This window comes from Suncus etruscus, chromosome 3, assembly GCF_024139225.1.
Source record: "Suncus etruscus isolate mSunEtr1 chromosome 3, mSunEtr1.pri.cur, whole genome shotgun sequence".
Taxonomy (NCBI): Eukaryota; Metazoa; Chordata; class Mammalia; order Eulipotyphla; family Soricidae; genus Suncus; species Suncus etruscus.
Window position 1 is genome coordinate 5,433,892 of NC_064850.1, and position 16,235 is coordinate 5,450,126.

General features: G+C 37.0%; 1 protein-coding gene across 1 annotated transcript in view; it reads left to right on the plus strand.

Annotated features, from left to right (window-relative positions):
- MNAT1 (MNAT1 component of CDK activating kinase) overlaps window positions 1-11,843 on the plus strand; it is a 193,736-nt gene extending 181,893 nt beyond the window's left edge. The window contains exon 8 of the mRNA XM_049770473.1: window positions 11,459-11,843. Coding sequence (XP_049626430.1) covers window positions 11,459-11,579 — 121 coding nt within the window. The 3' untranslated portion in view covers window positions 11,580-11,843. The remainder of the gene's footprint in view (window positions 1-11,458) is intronic.
- Window positions 11,844-16,235: the final 4,392 nt, after the last annotated feature.

Sequence of the window (16,235 nt, forward strand, 5' to 3'; positions counted from 1 at the left end):
TGGCCCAAAAACCAAAAAAAAAAAAAAAAAAAGTTACCCCTCAATACAAGACTAATCAAAGAACAATGAATCTGTGAGAATTACAAATCTAGTTTGCCTAATCTGCCTTCATGATTTCCTTAAAGATATTTGCTTAGAACAAAGGACTCTGGCAAAATCCAGGTAAAAAGTCACAAAGTTTTTGTCCCCATCCTGTATTTCTTTCGTTCTAGTGAAATTTCCTAACCCAACTAGATTTTTACGCTTCAAACTTTCGTATAGTTAAAACAAGTAAGCTCATTCCAATATTAGCCCACAGTAATGTTCATAATAATTTGTTTTGCTTCCTTTTCACTCTCCTTTTCTTCAATCTATTGTTTATATATTTATGCGTGTTTTAAGGATCAAACCCTGTATTGCTCAGGGGCCACTCACTGCTGGTTCTGTGTTTCGGGGTCACTCTAGTGCACCCTAGTGCTCTAGGGGCCATTTGTGATATGGGGATTGAAACAGGGTCAGCCAGATGCAGGGCAAGTGTCTTAATCCGTATTGTCTCTCTGGCTCCAAACTATTTTTTAAAGGCTGTTATAAATGTCCCAACAGACTACATTACTCATTTGCCGACATTTTTCTGCTACCCCATTAAATAAATTATGGACATTATAATTCATGTACATTATATACAAATATTTGTTGTATAATATCCATATTATATAATTACATAATGTTATATGATCATTATATATTATATAAAATAATGCGTTGGCATTAATTTGTTAATTTATTGTTGGCGTGTTAATATTATTGATTTATAGCAATGTGTTAATAGAGTATAATTTATACTATATATGATTATATAAGTATAATATATAATTTTGATTCAGGGGGATTTGGGCCACACTCAGCCATGCTCAGGAGTTAGTCCTGTTAGTATCTATCCATTCCCCATTATATATATATATTTTTTTTTTTTTGGTTTTTGGGCCACACCCTGTGACGCTCAGGGGTTACTCCTGGCTATGCGCTCAGAAGTTGCTCCTGGCTTCTTGGGGGACCATATGGGACGCCGGGGGATCGAACCGCGGTCCGTCCTAGGCCAGCGCAGGCACCTTACCTCCAGCGCCACCGCCCGGCCCCCCCCCATTATATTTTTGAAATATTCAGAGCATATTAAATCCTTTAGATTAGACTCAGAAACTTCTTATTCTCTCAGCTCTTCTACCACTGTTACGCTGTTTGTCTCTTCATCTACCTGACTAATAACTTTTCTGAACTCATGGATAAACGACTGCATTAAGCTTTACGCAGTCTTGATTGATCAGGCAACTATTCTCTTACAATAACTTATTTATTTTCATTCTTTCTTGATACTAGTCTCCGAGTTCTCTGGAACAAGGACTGTTCTTGTCCAACATCTAGCACAATGCTTGTACATAAGAAATGCTAAAGTTAGGCTTGCTGAATTATTGAATTATGTCCAAGAAGATAAAAATAATTAAGCTGTATGGGTATCAGTTGCTTTATATAGTAACGAAGCAGTGGGATAAAACAATTTTCTTTCCCATTTTAGAATTTTCTATTACTTTCCTTACTGTACTCTCTACCATTAGGCTCACTTATTTAACAAAACATTTAAAATATATCTTTACTAGTCTCCATGTGATTTAATTTTATCATTAAGGGATGACATGTTATACATTTAATATTTAATTTCTGTTTAAAATAGAATTATATTATGTAAAACATCAGTTTCTATATGCTGTATTAGACAAAATGGATCAGGAATAATTCTAGTTTTGATTTTGCTTCCTTTTTTTTTTATTTTAGTTGATATATTGTGGCTAGTTCACCAAAGTATGAACTAGAGATAAGAAAAACTATGACTCATGTTATTAGCTGTAAATGACAGGTGGAAATAATTCCCCCCCTGAAAGGTAGAAGAATACTTGGACTCCCCTCCCCCTTTTATTTTTTAAACTTTTAAGGTAATAAATATAAAATCTAGGTTTTTTTTACAAAATAGTTTTACAATGTATACTTATAATTCAGATTCTGTAAAATTGTGTAAAAAGTTATGATTTTCAAAACAAGTCATATATAATTGATTAGAATGGTTTTTTTATTTAAAATATTGTATCAACATGTGCAGAATCATAACACATTGCCAAAAATGTAGCAAAGCAGAATATTAAAAATAATGTTATATAGAAGGTAAATATTTTCTTTATATATAAATTGTTAGCCAAATTGTTATTTGACCAACCAAACTGACTAGTTTGGTAAGATATTCAGTTCCAAAAAGATTTATTTATTTTTGAAAAATTGATTGCATTAGCACATTACTTATTATAATAAGAATGGACTCCCCCAACCTCCAAGAAAGTAATGCTGTGGTTTTTACATTTGGAAGAGAGGACATGGTTTTATTTATTTATTCATTTATTTATGTCTTTTGTGATTATAAGATTATAAGATTGAAAATCTTCTAAAAAACACGAAATTGTTCTGCATTAAATGAAAATTCTTAAGAGTTTTTTCGGATTTTACTGCTTACAGTCACTGATCTCTTGAGTAGATATTTTACAAATCTGTTTTTACTTGCTGGAAAATAAATTTTTCCACAATTAAGAGAAAACATCAGTAATTTTATCCACTTGACTTTGTCTTTGCCTGTTATTGTTTGCTCTAGAGATTAATCTAAGTTATTGACATGAGTCAGATTCCAGTATATGAAATAGGTCTTTTGAGAGGGTGCTTTGAATAGAAAAATAAATATCTTACAAAATATCTACCTTGGGTGTATCTAGCTGTTTGAATTTCTTGTTTTTTTTTTTTTTTCTTTGCATTCATCGCTGTACTCCATTAAAGTGTGTGTCTTTGAATGTAAAATGGTTAATGTAGTGAGTCCATCTATGAGTCTACGAATTCAAAAATCTCAAAAACAGTTTTCGAGTATGTCTACATAAGAAAATCCAAATATCTTTTTCTTTTGAGACCCTTCTACATATCAGTACATCCATGTGTGTGTGTGTGGGGGGGTATCCGAAAGTCATTCTTCCTCTTCATAGAGATGGAAAAACAGTGTCATGACCAAGATGGCCTTCAGTTTCCTAGTCTAGAAGTTTCCAGGACAAAGGTAATAGATAACTTCTCCACAGCCCTTTGTTCCTCTATCATGTTCAGAATTCAGATCCTACACTGGGGGAAAATATTTATTTTCAGTAGCCATTTAATGCGTATATGATTCCCTCCGATAATTAGACAATGTGTATGTACTACTCATGTTTGTTTGTATGTTAATATGAGCATACCTTATATGTTTTTGTTGTTGTTGTTTGGGCCTCACCTAGCTGTGCTCAGGGCTTATTCCTGGCCTTGTGCCCTCTGGTTGCTCCTGGTGGTGCTGGGGACCATATTTGCAAAGCAAACACCCTGTGCACTGCACTATCTCCTGGCACCTGTGGTTTGTTTGTTTGTTTGTTCTTCCATCTTGTTATCTATCACTCATCTCTGGTACTTTGGGGACCCTGTGGTGTGGAGTTCCAGCATGTGAATCAGGTGATCCAGACCTTTTAACCATTTCCTAGGCCCTCTCTGTAGCTGTTGAAGCCATCTTTTAATTTCCTGGAAGACTTTTCTTTCTCCTCATTGTTGTATAGCCTATCACCAATCTTTCCTCCACTCCACAGCTTCATAATTGGCGGTGCTGGCTCCTCAGAGTCTCAGTATTTTCACTTGGCATAATATTATGTAATGAGAATTATTTTGAGTTCTATACTTGCTATAGAAATTAGCGTGATTTTTCTTTTAAAAAAGATGACTGTTATCAAGTAGATCTTTATCTTGCTATTAAGAAGTAGTAAGAATAGTATAAGTATTATGATTCTGTCATCCAGAATTAAGCTTTATTTTCAAAAGTCCAAAGTTAGTTCCCCATCTCATTCTGGAAAATAAACACCAACCATACATTTTAGATTTCTGCTCTTATTTGCCTTGCTTATTTTATTTCTGTGACCATTTGGTATTCTGTTATAGTTGCTGTGATGGTGGTGGCTTTGGTGGTGGTGGTGGCGATTGAGTTCAGACTCAGCATCTTTGCTGCTTTTTCCCTGTCTTACTTTTGTGGTCTAATTTTCTTTACTTTTCTCTTCATGTGTGTGTGTGTTGAACCAAACATGTCCTGCTCAGCACTTACTCCTGTCTCTGTGGCCAGGGTCCTTGGAACCAAAAGCAGTGGCATAGATTGAAATTGGGTCAGCTCATTCATATGAGCCTTATCTAATGTACTATTTCCAGTCCCTTAATTGTTGTCTTTCTGAAACATCTCAGGTAGTGATCTTTTAAGGTGTTAAATTTTGTAACTTTTTCTTATACAGATCTAAGTTGCTGAATTTTTTACTTCTATGCATTTTGTATCCTGCTTTGCTTTTTCGTTTTTTTGGGGGCCACACCCATTTGATGCTCAGGGGTTACTCCTGGCTAAGCGCTCAGAAATCGCCCCTGGCTTGGGAGGACCATATGGGACGCTGGGGGATCGAACCGTGGTCCTTTCTTGGCTAGCGCTTGCAAGGCAGGCATCTTACCTCTAGCGCCATGTCTCCGGCCCCTCATTATTTTTTTTTATTTACTCATGTTTTCCTTTTTATCCACATATAACCAGAGTCTCAAGTTTTTCATTTTTAGTTTTTATTATTATTTTTCTTTTCTGTTGAATTAAAAGATCCATAAAATATAGAATATTTTGTTTCATTAAGTATCTGACATACTGGGGCCGGAGAGATAGCACAGCGGTAAGGCATTTGCCTTAGATGCAGAAGGACGGTGGTTTGAATCCCGGCATCCCATATGGTCGTCCCCCCCCCACCCCCCCCCCCGAGCCTGCCAGGAGCGATTTCTGAGTTTAGGGCCAGGAATAACTCCTGAGCGCTGCCGGGTTTGATTCCCCCCCCCCCAAAAAAAAACTGTCTGACATATAGGTGTTGTTTATTTATTTATTTCTTGTTTTTTTGGGCCATACCCGGTGATGGCCTGGACCCCTTGTTATGTGCTCAGAAATCACTCCTGGCTTGGGGACCATATGGGATGCTGGGGGTTTGAACCGAGGTTCGTCCTAGGTTAGCATATGCAAGATAACCGCTCTACTGCTTGTGCCACCACTCTGGCCCCTGTTGTTGTTTTGGGGTTACACCTGGCTGTACTCAGGGATTACTCCTGGCTCAGCTCTCAGAAATTGCTCCTGGCAGGCTTGGGGGACCATATGTGATGCCAGGGTTCAAACCTGGGTCTGTCCCAGGTTGGCCGCGTGTAAGGCAAACGCCCTACCATTGTGTTCTCGCTCTGGCTCCAGTATTATTTTTTTTTGGAGAGAGCTGCATACTTACGACTTCTGTGTTTTTCTTGTCTCTACAACTACCTACTCTTGGGACAACAATTATTGAGCCTGACTATATAAAAATGTTTTAAAACGTATGTAATAAAAATCAATTACCAGTATGGAATTTATAGTTAAAAAAATCACATTGGGGGCTGCAGTGATAGCACAGTGGGTAGGGCATTTGCCTTGCATGCAGCCAACCCATGTTTGATCCCTGGCATCCCATATGGTCCCCTGAACCTGCCAGAAGCCATTTCTGAATGCAGAGCCCCACTTCTGCAGAGTGTGGCCCCAAAATGCCCCCCCCATCACACTACATAAAATGGAATTAACCACTTACTTTGGGGGCAGCGTAGGGGTGTCATTGTAAGGGCCTGATGGTACCTCGGATTACCAGGTCACCTTGATTGTGTTTGGGGCCCCCTAAGGTTTTATCTGACAATTCTGGAAGCCATATGGTGTCAGTGCCAAGAAATGCACTTTAATCTCTTTACTACCTCTTTGGTCCTTGGCCCCTAGAAGGGGAAGTGAAGCATAATATTACTTTTAATACTGGATAAATTATTTTGGCTGTAGAAGTTTGATATGCTTTTGGTTGTGTTTAGAAAACCATGCATTTTTACTATACTCCCTCACAATTTTATGTAGTAGTCTAAATGACAATGTTTTCTCTGTTTATGTTAGATTATCGCCATTTTCCTCTATAGAATAAAAGACAGAGTTCACTCTACAGTGTGATTAGTATGCGTGAGTACTAAACTTAGGTTTTCGAATGATTCAGCTTTTTCAGTATTAAGAATATTGCTGCTCTAATTGTTTTTAAATGTCACTGAGGTAGATTGCTATTGTAAATATTTTGTAGTTTTGATAGAATTTAAGAACTCAATCTTTACAGCTGAGATCAGCTAGCTGGTTAATGTCTCTCAATGACATTTAAATTTGACTTTTGTAGATTGGAAGCAGATCTGTATAGAGCCGGCCTGTTTAATAATGACGGTTTCATACTGCAATGGGAAGAAAATAGCAGGTGGCCAAGCCGGAAAAGAAAGTCTAGTTTCTTGGCTAAGTTTTGTACTTTGAAAGAGTTCAGGTTTGGGGCTCTTTGGGGGCTAATGAGGTTAGTTTTTTGGTTTTTCATTTTGGGCCATGCCCAGAGAGGCTCAGGGGATACTCCTGGCCCTGCACTCAGATATCAGACCTGGTGGTGCTTGGGGGACCATATATGATGCTGGAGATTGAACCTGGATCAGCCTCGTATTAGGCAAGTGGCTTGTTGTTGTTCACTCACCATCATATTTTATGTAAAGGAAACCAATATGAACTTTTTAATTTCAATTTAAATTCTTAGATTATTTGATTATCAAAAGGTTTCAGGGTTTATCGTGAGCAGGATATGACTGGAGGGGAGTGTGTTGCCTCTTGCTTTTGAGTTACACCCTTTGGCCCTCTGCACCAAGCTGAGAACGGAAAAACATTGTGGAATAGCATAAAATGGGCTAGGTACAAGACTTCAGCCAGATGTCAAATAGAAGATGTCAGAGGAAGGGAAATAGTGAAAAAGTAATATTAGAGGAACTCACTTGTGTTGAATGAAAAAAAAAATATATAGTGTAAATTAAGCCACTTTCTTTGGGAACAAAAGCTTCTAAATAAATGTAAAAGAAGAAGATAATTGTAGAAAGTCAGAGTCTATAGACAACCTTTTTTTGTTTTTGTTTTTGTTTTTGGGTCACAACTGGCAGCACTCAGGTGTTACTCCTGGCTCTATGCTCAGAAATCGCTTCTGTCAGGCTTGGGGGACCATATGGGATGCCGGGATTCGAACTGGCAGCGCTCAGGTGTTACTCCTGGCTCTATGCTTAGAAATCGCTTCTGGGGGCCGGGCGGTGGCGCTCGAGGTAAGGTGCCTGCTTTACCTGCGCTAGCCTAGGAGACGGACCGCGGTTCGATCCCCCGGCGTCCCATATGGTCCCCCAAGCCAGGAGCAACTTCTGAGCGCATAGCCAGGAGTAACCCCTGAGCGTCACCGGGTGTGGCCCAAAAACCAAAAAAAAAAAAAAAAAGAAATCGCTTCTGTCAGGCTAGGGGGACCATATGAGATGCCGGGATTCGAACTACCGACCTTCTGCATGCAAGGCAAATGCCTTGCCTCCATGCTATCTCTCCAGCCTTATAGACAACTTTTAAAGTATGGTTTTATAATATTTAATTATGTGTAATTATCACACCTCATCTTATATAAAATATATTTTAAAATAATTATGATAGGTAGTGGCAAAGGAAAGCAATTTTAGATAGAGTATGTTAGGGCATATGATGTTCTTTGTACAAGAATTAAGAATTATCTTAGAAATGCTTTTGAAAACATGCTTTGTAAAAAAGCTTTATTACAAAAATAATCAACAGTATGAATTTAACATCTTTTAGTTTAGTCTGCTTTCAGTAAAAATAAGGCAGAGGTACCAAAATAAGCAAACCTCTTTTTGTCTTTCCTGATTTCTGCTTATGAGATTAAATAAACCCTTGAAAACCAGAAACGTTTTGAGATTGACTAAATAGAGTAATTACCTTCAGTTTCCAAAAGCTTACAGAGCTTGACTTTTGGAAATATCTGGCAAAACCTCTTCATTCTGTTGTATAAAAGAACATATAAAGTGATAATGTTCTCTGTCCAAAACTTCAGGAATCTTATCAAGTGATAAATGTCCTGGTCATAAAAGAATTAGGACAACACAGGTATGAATAAGTAGAATTTTATTGGTTTATAATTGATACACAGAATTAAGACTTATAAGATTTTGGAATTATAGCTTTACACCTTTGTATATAAATTTCACCTTAAGGCATATTTAAAAAATTGCAATTATTGTAGATTGCCATGTTGCAAGTGGGTTGAACTTTTAATAGCAGCTGTTTTGTACAATCATAGCGATCAAAAACAGCAGTTGTAAGTAAAGTCTCTTTAAAGAACTGTACTCACAGACGAGTTTAATGAACATAATTGTGAGAAGGAAAATGCTTTTTCTTCAATGCTATGCAAAGAAAATTTAAGTGACCTGATTTTGGCAGTGAGAATCTACAGCTTAGCATTAACGACTCAAACTTTAAAATATTTGCTCATTGCTCTGGATTATGACCGTTGAAGAAATGCTATTTCAAACACTAATTAATCATTTTAAATAAACTTTTTTTTACACATTTGTGACATCAGTGAATATGCCTGCTTATTACATTTACCTATTAAAAAAAGTGAACTATTTTATATACTCTTATGGAAACAGTGCATAGTCATAAATTAAAAGATGCAACCATTTTGGATATTTTACTGGTGGTCCCATGTTTTCCTGCCAGCTCTGTAGCTGTTTTATGTTTCTAAGGCTAACATATAAAAAGCTGTATGTACACTGCAATTTTATGCGTGGAGTGCCAAGCCAGAGCGGGTATGACTCAACTTTCCCAGAAGTACGTTGCACCAAAGTATCATGAATCAAAACAGCTAGCTTGCGCAGTGGTGCATATTACAGCCATGAGAAGCAATTTTCATTTACAACAGTTGGCTGCTTTTTTAAAATAGGGACTGAGGAAGGAGACATGATGAATTAATTCTCTAGTATGTAGATGCAAATATGCTAGATACTCCCATCAGGAATGAAGCATATCACTCGTTTGTAAAAATATCACTTATCATCTGTATGAGTTCTAGAGTTCCAATGAAACTGTGCTGTTTCTGGTTGGTTTGTGGATATTGTACATTCTCACACATCACCATCTTCACAGTTGATACATTACTGTAGCTTTGGAAATAAAACAACAGCTCCATTTTGGCTGTGTGTAGGTTTAGTGAAACCCAGTTTTAATCCCTTAATATTTCTAATAGAACACATCCCATCACAGATAGAAGATGAGTTAGTTCTATGGAGAAAATATTAAAATTGATTATTTTTATTTAGATATTTTATGTCCCCCGTTTAAATACTTTTCAGATATTTATGATATACGTCCTGAAGATGTATACTCACATATTTTTAAGTTACATAGTAACAAAGATTTGGAGATAATTGCTCCATAAATTTAGACATTTCTTCCCCCAGTCCCCTTTCATCTTTGATAGAGAGGCAAAGGATAGCTTTAATACCTTGATTTGTGGCGAGGTGAATAAATTATAGTTTATTCCAAGAGCTATGTGCATCTTACTTTGACTACTCTGTTTGGCTTCTCATATTGCTACATCTATTTTTTAAATCACATAAGCTTATTAAACATGGATACTAATGAAAAACAGGCCTGTTATTATGTTGGAAATAATAAGTTGTTCATGCATCAAGACTTTGACACACAGGAAGTTTCAATGAATAAGTCGAAAAGTTTCCAAGTTATTAAAGTGTTCTGGTACCTGATTTATTCATTTGCTATATCAGCCGTAAATTCTAAGGCGGGTGCAACTCCTTGACTTCCTGAAGCCCAAAGAAACAAAGCGTTTTCTTAAACTAGACCTTATAGCAAAACCGGAAATATTTGTTTTCCTGCAGTTCCTGTCGTCATGCTAACAAGTTGCCCCTCTTTGACTTAGATTGCTTGGTTTTTAGGCCTCTGTGTCTACCTTTGTCAAGGTAAAATGTTTTCATTACTAAATCATACGTGTGGTTCAAGGAAAGGAATCTCCGCTGCACATTCCTTGAGCCAAGATTCCATTTCAGAGATTTCTTGAACTTGTAGTTTTTGGTTTCCTTTCCTGCAAGGGCCAAGACAATAGAGTTTTATGATCTTGAAGTTCGTGTGTTTTTGTTCTTCCTCTCCATTTGTTTGGGTAATTGTTTAAAAAGTTTTGGTAAAATATTCAAAATGTGTGAGACCATAAGAGGAATAAGTAGTGTTGCAGGATTGCATATTCATTTATTAAAAACTATGCCAGAAAGGAGGGTTAGCAGGTAGGCACCCCTAAATGGCAGACAGCAAAACAAGTTATTTCTGAAAGTTGGGAATAGAGAACATTTTAATAATACTATTTTTGAAACCTTTCAGACCTGTTTATAGCTCTTAATTTGTTTTATAATTTGGCACTAATCTAGCAATTTGTGTCTGTTTGGTATATTTCCTTTTAAAAGGCAATATCCTTTTTAAAAAATATCTGGACAACCTTTTGGGTAAAGAATATGGATATTTCTCAAGAAATTAGAAATTAACCTCCAGTATGATTACATATCACTCCTAGGGGATATACCCTAAAAACCCAAAAATACAACACAGAAAGGCCCTCTGTTCTGTGTTCATCACAGCCCTCTTAACAATAGCCAGAATCTGGAAACAACCCAAGTACGTAAGAGTGGCTAAAGAAACTGGTGCATCTACCTAGTGGACTACTACGCAGCTGTTAGAAGAAAAAATGAAGTCATGAAATTTGCTTGTACATGGGTGGATATGGAATTTTCTGATGAGGGAAAATAGTCATAGGGAGAGGGATAGACATCATTTGTGGGATATAAGAAAAAAGGAAGATAGTATGGAAATAATATCCAGAAGCAATAGAGATGAGGGCCAGATGGACCAGTCCATGGTAGGAAGTTTTTTACACAGAGGCCATAGTGGAGCAGTGCAGTTGGGGTAGAGAAGGGACCCCTGTGACAATAGTTGGAACTGATCACTGTGGACAAGAACTGGGTGTTGAATGGAGATAAAGTGGTATGCACAATACCTTTTTATTAACAATAGTGCAAATGATAGTGACTATGGGGGGGGCGGGGAGGACAGGGAAAGAGGGAGACAGAGAGAGATAAAGGAGAGAGTGAAAGAAAAAAATGTATGTCCCAGAGGCAGTTAGAGGGCAGGGGAAAGGAACTAGGGACTTGGGGACATTGGTGACAGGAAATATTCATAGGTGAAGGGTGGTGTATATTGTAAGTCTGATCCTCAATCATGAACAACTTTGTAACCACAGTGTTAAATAAAAGGGGTCTTTAATGGATTAAATAAAGGATTCTGGACATTTCTATCTCAGAATTCCCGTTTAAAATGTAATCACTTTTACTATTGTCTTATAAAACAAACCCAACCTATATGTCGTTTCTTTACCAATACTACTATACTTTTTGTTTTGTTTTGTTTTAGGTATTTAAACCACGTGAGAGCCGCTTCACCCCAGGACCTTGCAGGAGGCTATACTTCTTCTCTTGCCTGTCGCAGAGCACTGCAGGATGCATTCAGTGGGCTTTTTTGGCAGGCCAGTTAACTTTCTTTTTTACGTCTCCTTAATGTGTTTTGGACCTCGAAGCCCAACAAGGAATCATACCTGTAAGACGATAGCCATGTGCAGCTGGACTACAGTGCTACTAGAAATGGCTCTTAAGATATTTATAAAGAAAAAATTCAGTAGTAAGCTGAGGATTAGAGTGGATAACTATTTGTGAAAAAGATTTATTTTTTACTGAGAACTGAAGCTAAAGCTTCGTGATAGAAGACATGAACAAATCACTTAGTATTTTGAGGTTGACAAACCTGTAAAATCTTAACAAAAATAAAACTAGGTATTATATTAAGATTTATGGGCTATTTGTTTTTTTTTCTTATTACATGCTTTATTCAAACACATATGCCATTTTGAATACGTTTAGTGCTAATATCCAAGTCTATTTCTTCTCATAAAATACTCCTTTATTCCCCCTCCAAAAGTCTTACTAGTTGACCAGAGTAGTTCCTGGTCAAGTTCCTCTAGCTGCAAGTTGTAACAGTTAAAAATCTGTTCTATGATAGTGTTGCTCTCAATATTCAAGTGGATTTAGTGCATGTTTTGAGCAATGAAGAGTGAGATGATCCTTCATCAGGGAATTAGTTACCAGCTCTGAGCCACTCAGACTAAAATAGACAGGCTAGTAACCTGCTTTAGTGTTTCAGTGACAAGTTCAAAAAGTTAATAAAATCTGAAAAATAATTGGCACCTTTCACAGCAAATATGAGCTCATTTTTTGTTGAACCTTTGGAAACTAGAATGGATTAATTTTAAACAAGATACCCCTGTGTGTGAATTATAGATTCTGAGGTAGTTTTTGTTAAAGCTTCCCAGAATTTCAGTATACCCAATATTTTGCATAAAGAATTTAGATATGAATAGATTGGAGTGGTTTGGGCCTGTTACTTAAGACCAGTGGACATAGATTCACAATGATTCACAAGAAAATTAAAGATTTTCCTATCAGATTTCTATTAGACCGGATGTTTTATTTATTAGAAAAAAGTTATATGAAAAAGTATTTGTGTTTGGTTACATCAAGGTGAAATATCTACATATAATAAACAGCTAGCTCCACCTTGACAAAGTAAATACTAATTTGAGTTCATCTTCATTTGTTGTACAGTATTCCTGGTCATCTTTGATAGTCGAGAAAGCCCAGGCACTGAATAACTGAGTCGGAGAAGATCAAATACTTAAGTTAGTAAAATCCAGGATTTAGACCACATCCTTAAAAAAAAAAAAAATCTAAGTCTAGTCTTTCTGTGCTGGTAGGCTGCATCCTATTTCTCAGAGTTAGCATTGTAAGTACAATCTGTGTAACTTTTCAGAGAACTGTGGAGAGCATTGGACTAAGGGCGAAGACTTTGTATAGTCAACTGCTAAAGAAGTTCAGTCTTTAAAACAGAAATACTAGTACTTGTTCACAGTGAATAAATTATAGGTGATTGTAGGATAGAATGATATATTTTAATGGAATGAGCCATTTAAAATTTCAAAGGCTTTCAGAACTTATTTTGAACCCACTCTTACTATTGTGGAAATAGCCTGCACATGAGTTGGCAAATAAATTCTGAAACTTGTATTTTAATAAATATTTTACCTATGTTTTTTTCATATTTTGTTCGGAGAACCAAATTGTAAAGCTCTAGATTATTACATACCTTGAAAGATAACTTGTGACAGTTGAGTAAATAGAAATAGAGATTGATGAAGTTACCCATATTTTCACGAGTTCTTTTTTTAGAAGGATAAAAAGCTTTAAGTCTTTCACCTTACATGAACTCAGTTATTTAAAAAGTTTATAATCAGTTGTGAATGATCATGGTTATCTGTAATGAGATTTTACATGTAACATTAAAACTTCATTTTGCACAAATACCTTCTTCAAATATCTTCAGATCTGGCGCATGATTCTTAACTGCATATTCATCAGTTGAAAAACTGCTTTCCCTGTTTTTGCCTAATAACTACTTGAATATTAATTATTTCAAATTACGTAAAAACTCAATTATATATAGATTTTGAAATCTGCGATTTTGGTAATTGCACAAAGGTCTCCAATAACCTGACCTCAAAAAATATATTCGCAGCTAATTTGTAATGGAATAGGTCTTATATTTCTATGTTTAAGAAAAGTGATTTTGCATTTATTTTTGTTTCGTTTAATTCTGAGCTATATGTTCTGTTTCTTCAGTTTCTTCTGTGAAATCTTTCTTTTCTCTGCAATCTCCTCTTCAGGGTTAGGACCAGTCTGCTCTTTCCCAATAGGGACCATCTCCGTGTGGCAAAACACAAGCACTGTAAAGTGACGTCTGCAGTATTAATTTCAGTTTTGGACATGCTGAATAACCAGATAATCTACATCTAAACCCTTCTGCTCAGCATTACTCTCCGCATTTTGTATCATAAAGCAGTATAATAAATATTCAGCACTCTCAAAAAGGCTGCCAGCCCTGTGTTCAGCTCCACCATTGGCACAGGCGCACCTGCCAACTCCACTGCTGAGATGAAAGAATAACTCCTGTTGTTTCTGGAGAGGGACATCTTTAGATACCCAGATTTTGGGTTCCATATGTCCTGGACGACCAGGACAGTTACAGAGGTGAGCTTTAAAGCAAGCATGAACATCTAAACCTCTTGATTTGCACGATTTTTTAAGTTTTTAATTTGAGAGCTGAGGAGGGTATCACGTGAATAGTGAGTAATTTTGAGATCTGAAAGCAAAAGAGTGATGGCTACTGGGAGAATTCATATGTCCTGGACTCTTTTTTCTGTTTCTGAGCTACAGCTGGTGACTATGGGGTTCCGGCCAGCTCAGTGATCAGGGCTGTTCCTTGCAGTGCTCAGTGGATCATGAAGTGCCAGGAATCTTGCACTTAAAATTTATGCTGCAGCCAGTTGAGCTAGTTCCCTAACCCTGGAACATTTAAAATTTTTTTAGGGGGGCTCTAACGTAGTGGGTATGGCATTTGTCTTGCAAGCAACTCCCAGCATTTCATATGGTCCTCCCCCAGCACCACCAGGAATGACTCAAGAGCACTGCCAGGTATGGCCCCAAAATAATTTTACCCCCCTAGGGGAGGAGAGACTCACTTGTACAACCTCTCACTTTATGTGCCATAAGTTTTGAAAAAATAGGCTAAATTAAATCATTTGGGGGGGACACAATATTTGACAGAATATTTTTTGACAGAAATATTGTGATGAGTGCTTTAAAATACTATCATTTAACATGGTATTATAAGCTTCTTTTGGTAATGTCAACATATATTGTTTTAGTGCTGATATAGATGTTACTAATTCTCTATCAAAATAGTCCACATTCAGGGCCAGAGAGAGATAGCACAACAGTAGGGTGTTTGCCTTGCATGCAGGACTGTGGTTCAAATCCCAGCTTCCTATATGGTCCCCTGAGCCTGCCGGGGGGCGATTTCTGAGCACAGAGTCAGGAGTAATTCCTGAGTGCTGCCAGGTATGACCTCCCCCCAAAAAAATTCACATTCTGTTTCCCCTAAGTCCAACCTTCATAAATTCACTTTTCCTTGTTTTGAGACACTGATCTGGTATTAATGACATATCATAACCCAGTGATATAAAACTACTGTATATATATATATATATATATATGCCACTCAAAATGCTGTCGAATTCTAACTCATCAGTGATTCATTGTGTTGAGCAGCCATATGAAATGAAGAAAATCGTATCCAGTCTGTGTTGTCAATCTGTTGTGTCAATCCTGCTTTTACATGATGAAAACTTCTTGAATTTAAAAAATGGCAGGATAAGTTTCATTTATTCAAAATTTATATAATTTCCATGTCACAAAATACTACTCTTTTAAAATATAAAGAAAAAAAATGTAAGGAACCTTCTCAGGTTACTTGCTTTATTAAAAAAAAAAAAAACATAAAAAGCTAGATTTGGCCTGTGGGCATACTTTGCCTATTAGTGATTTAAATAATCTTATTTAAAAAGTTAACTTTTATAGAGCCAGTGAGATTACTTTATGGACTGAAAAGTTCATGTTTTGCATAGAGGAGGTTTGGGTTCAATTTCTAACATAGGAGTGTGCGGCCCCGAAATAACGGCCCCACCAAAAAAAAAACAACAAAAAAAACAAACCAAAGAAATCGACTTTCATAGTGTGGGTGTAGGAGGAATTATATAAAATCTAGCTACATTGTTCAGTTAAAGAGGAGTGCAAAGTGTTATTAGTATTTTCCTCATTAGCATTCAATTAGCTACCTTCAAGAAACTTTAACTCCCTCAGGTCGGAGTGATAGCACAGCAGGTGGGGCCCCTTGGACGTGGCAGACCCAGGTTCAATCCCTATGATCCTGAGATTGTCAGGGGTGATTTCTCAGCACAGAGCCAGTAGTAACCCCTGAGTGCTCCTGGATGTGGCTCCAAACCAAGATTTTTCCCCCCAGGGATAGACAATGAAGGCTCATCCCCCACCCTTTTTCCCTAGGTAACTTGACCTTACCTGCAAGACCCCGCCCATTCCTGGGAGGGGTCTTGGAAAAGGTAGATAAAAGCCTTTGACCCAGGGGATTCGGGCCTTTTTGGGGCTCTGCCCTTTTGGTTTTTGGCCAGCATGGAGGTGAAAGGGAAGATGGCTGAAAGGAGTTAAGATGCAGGGCTAGCTAAGAA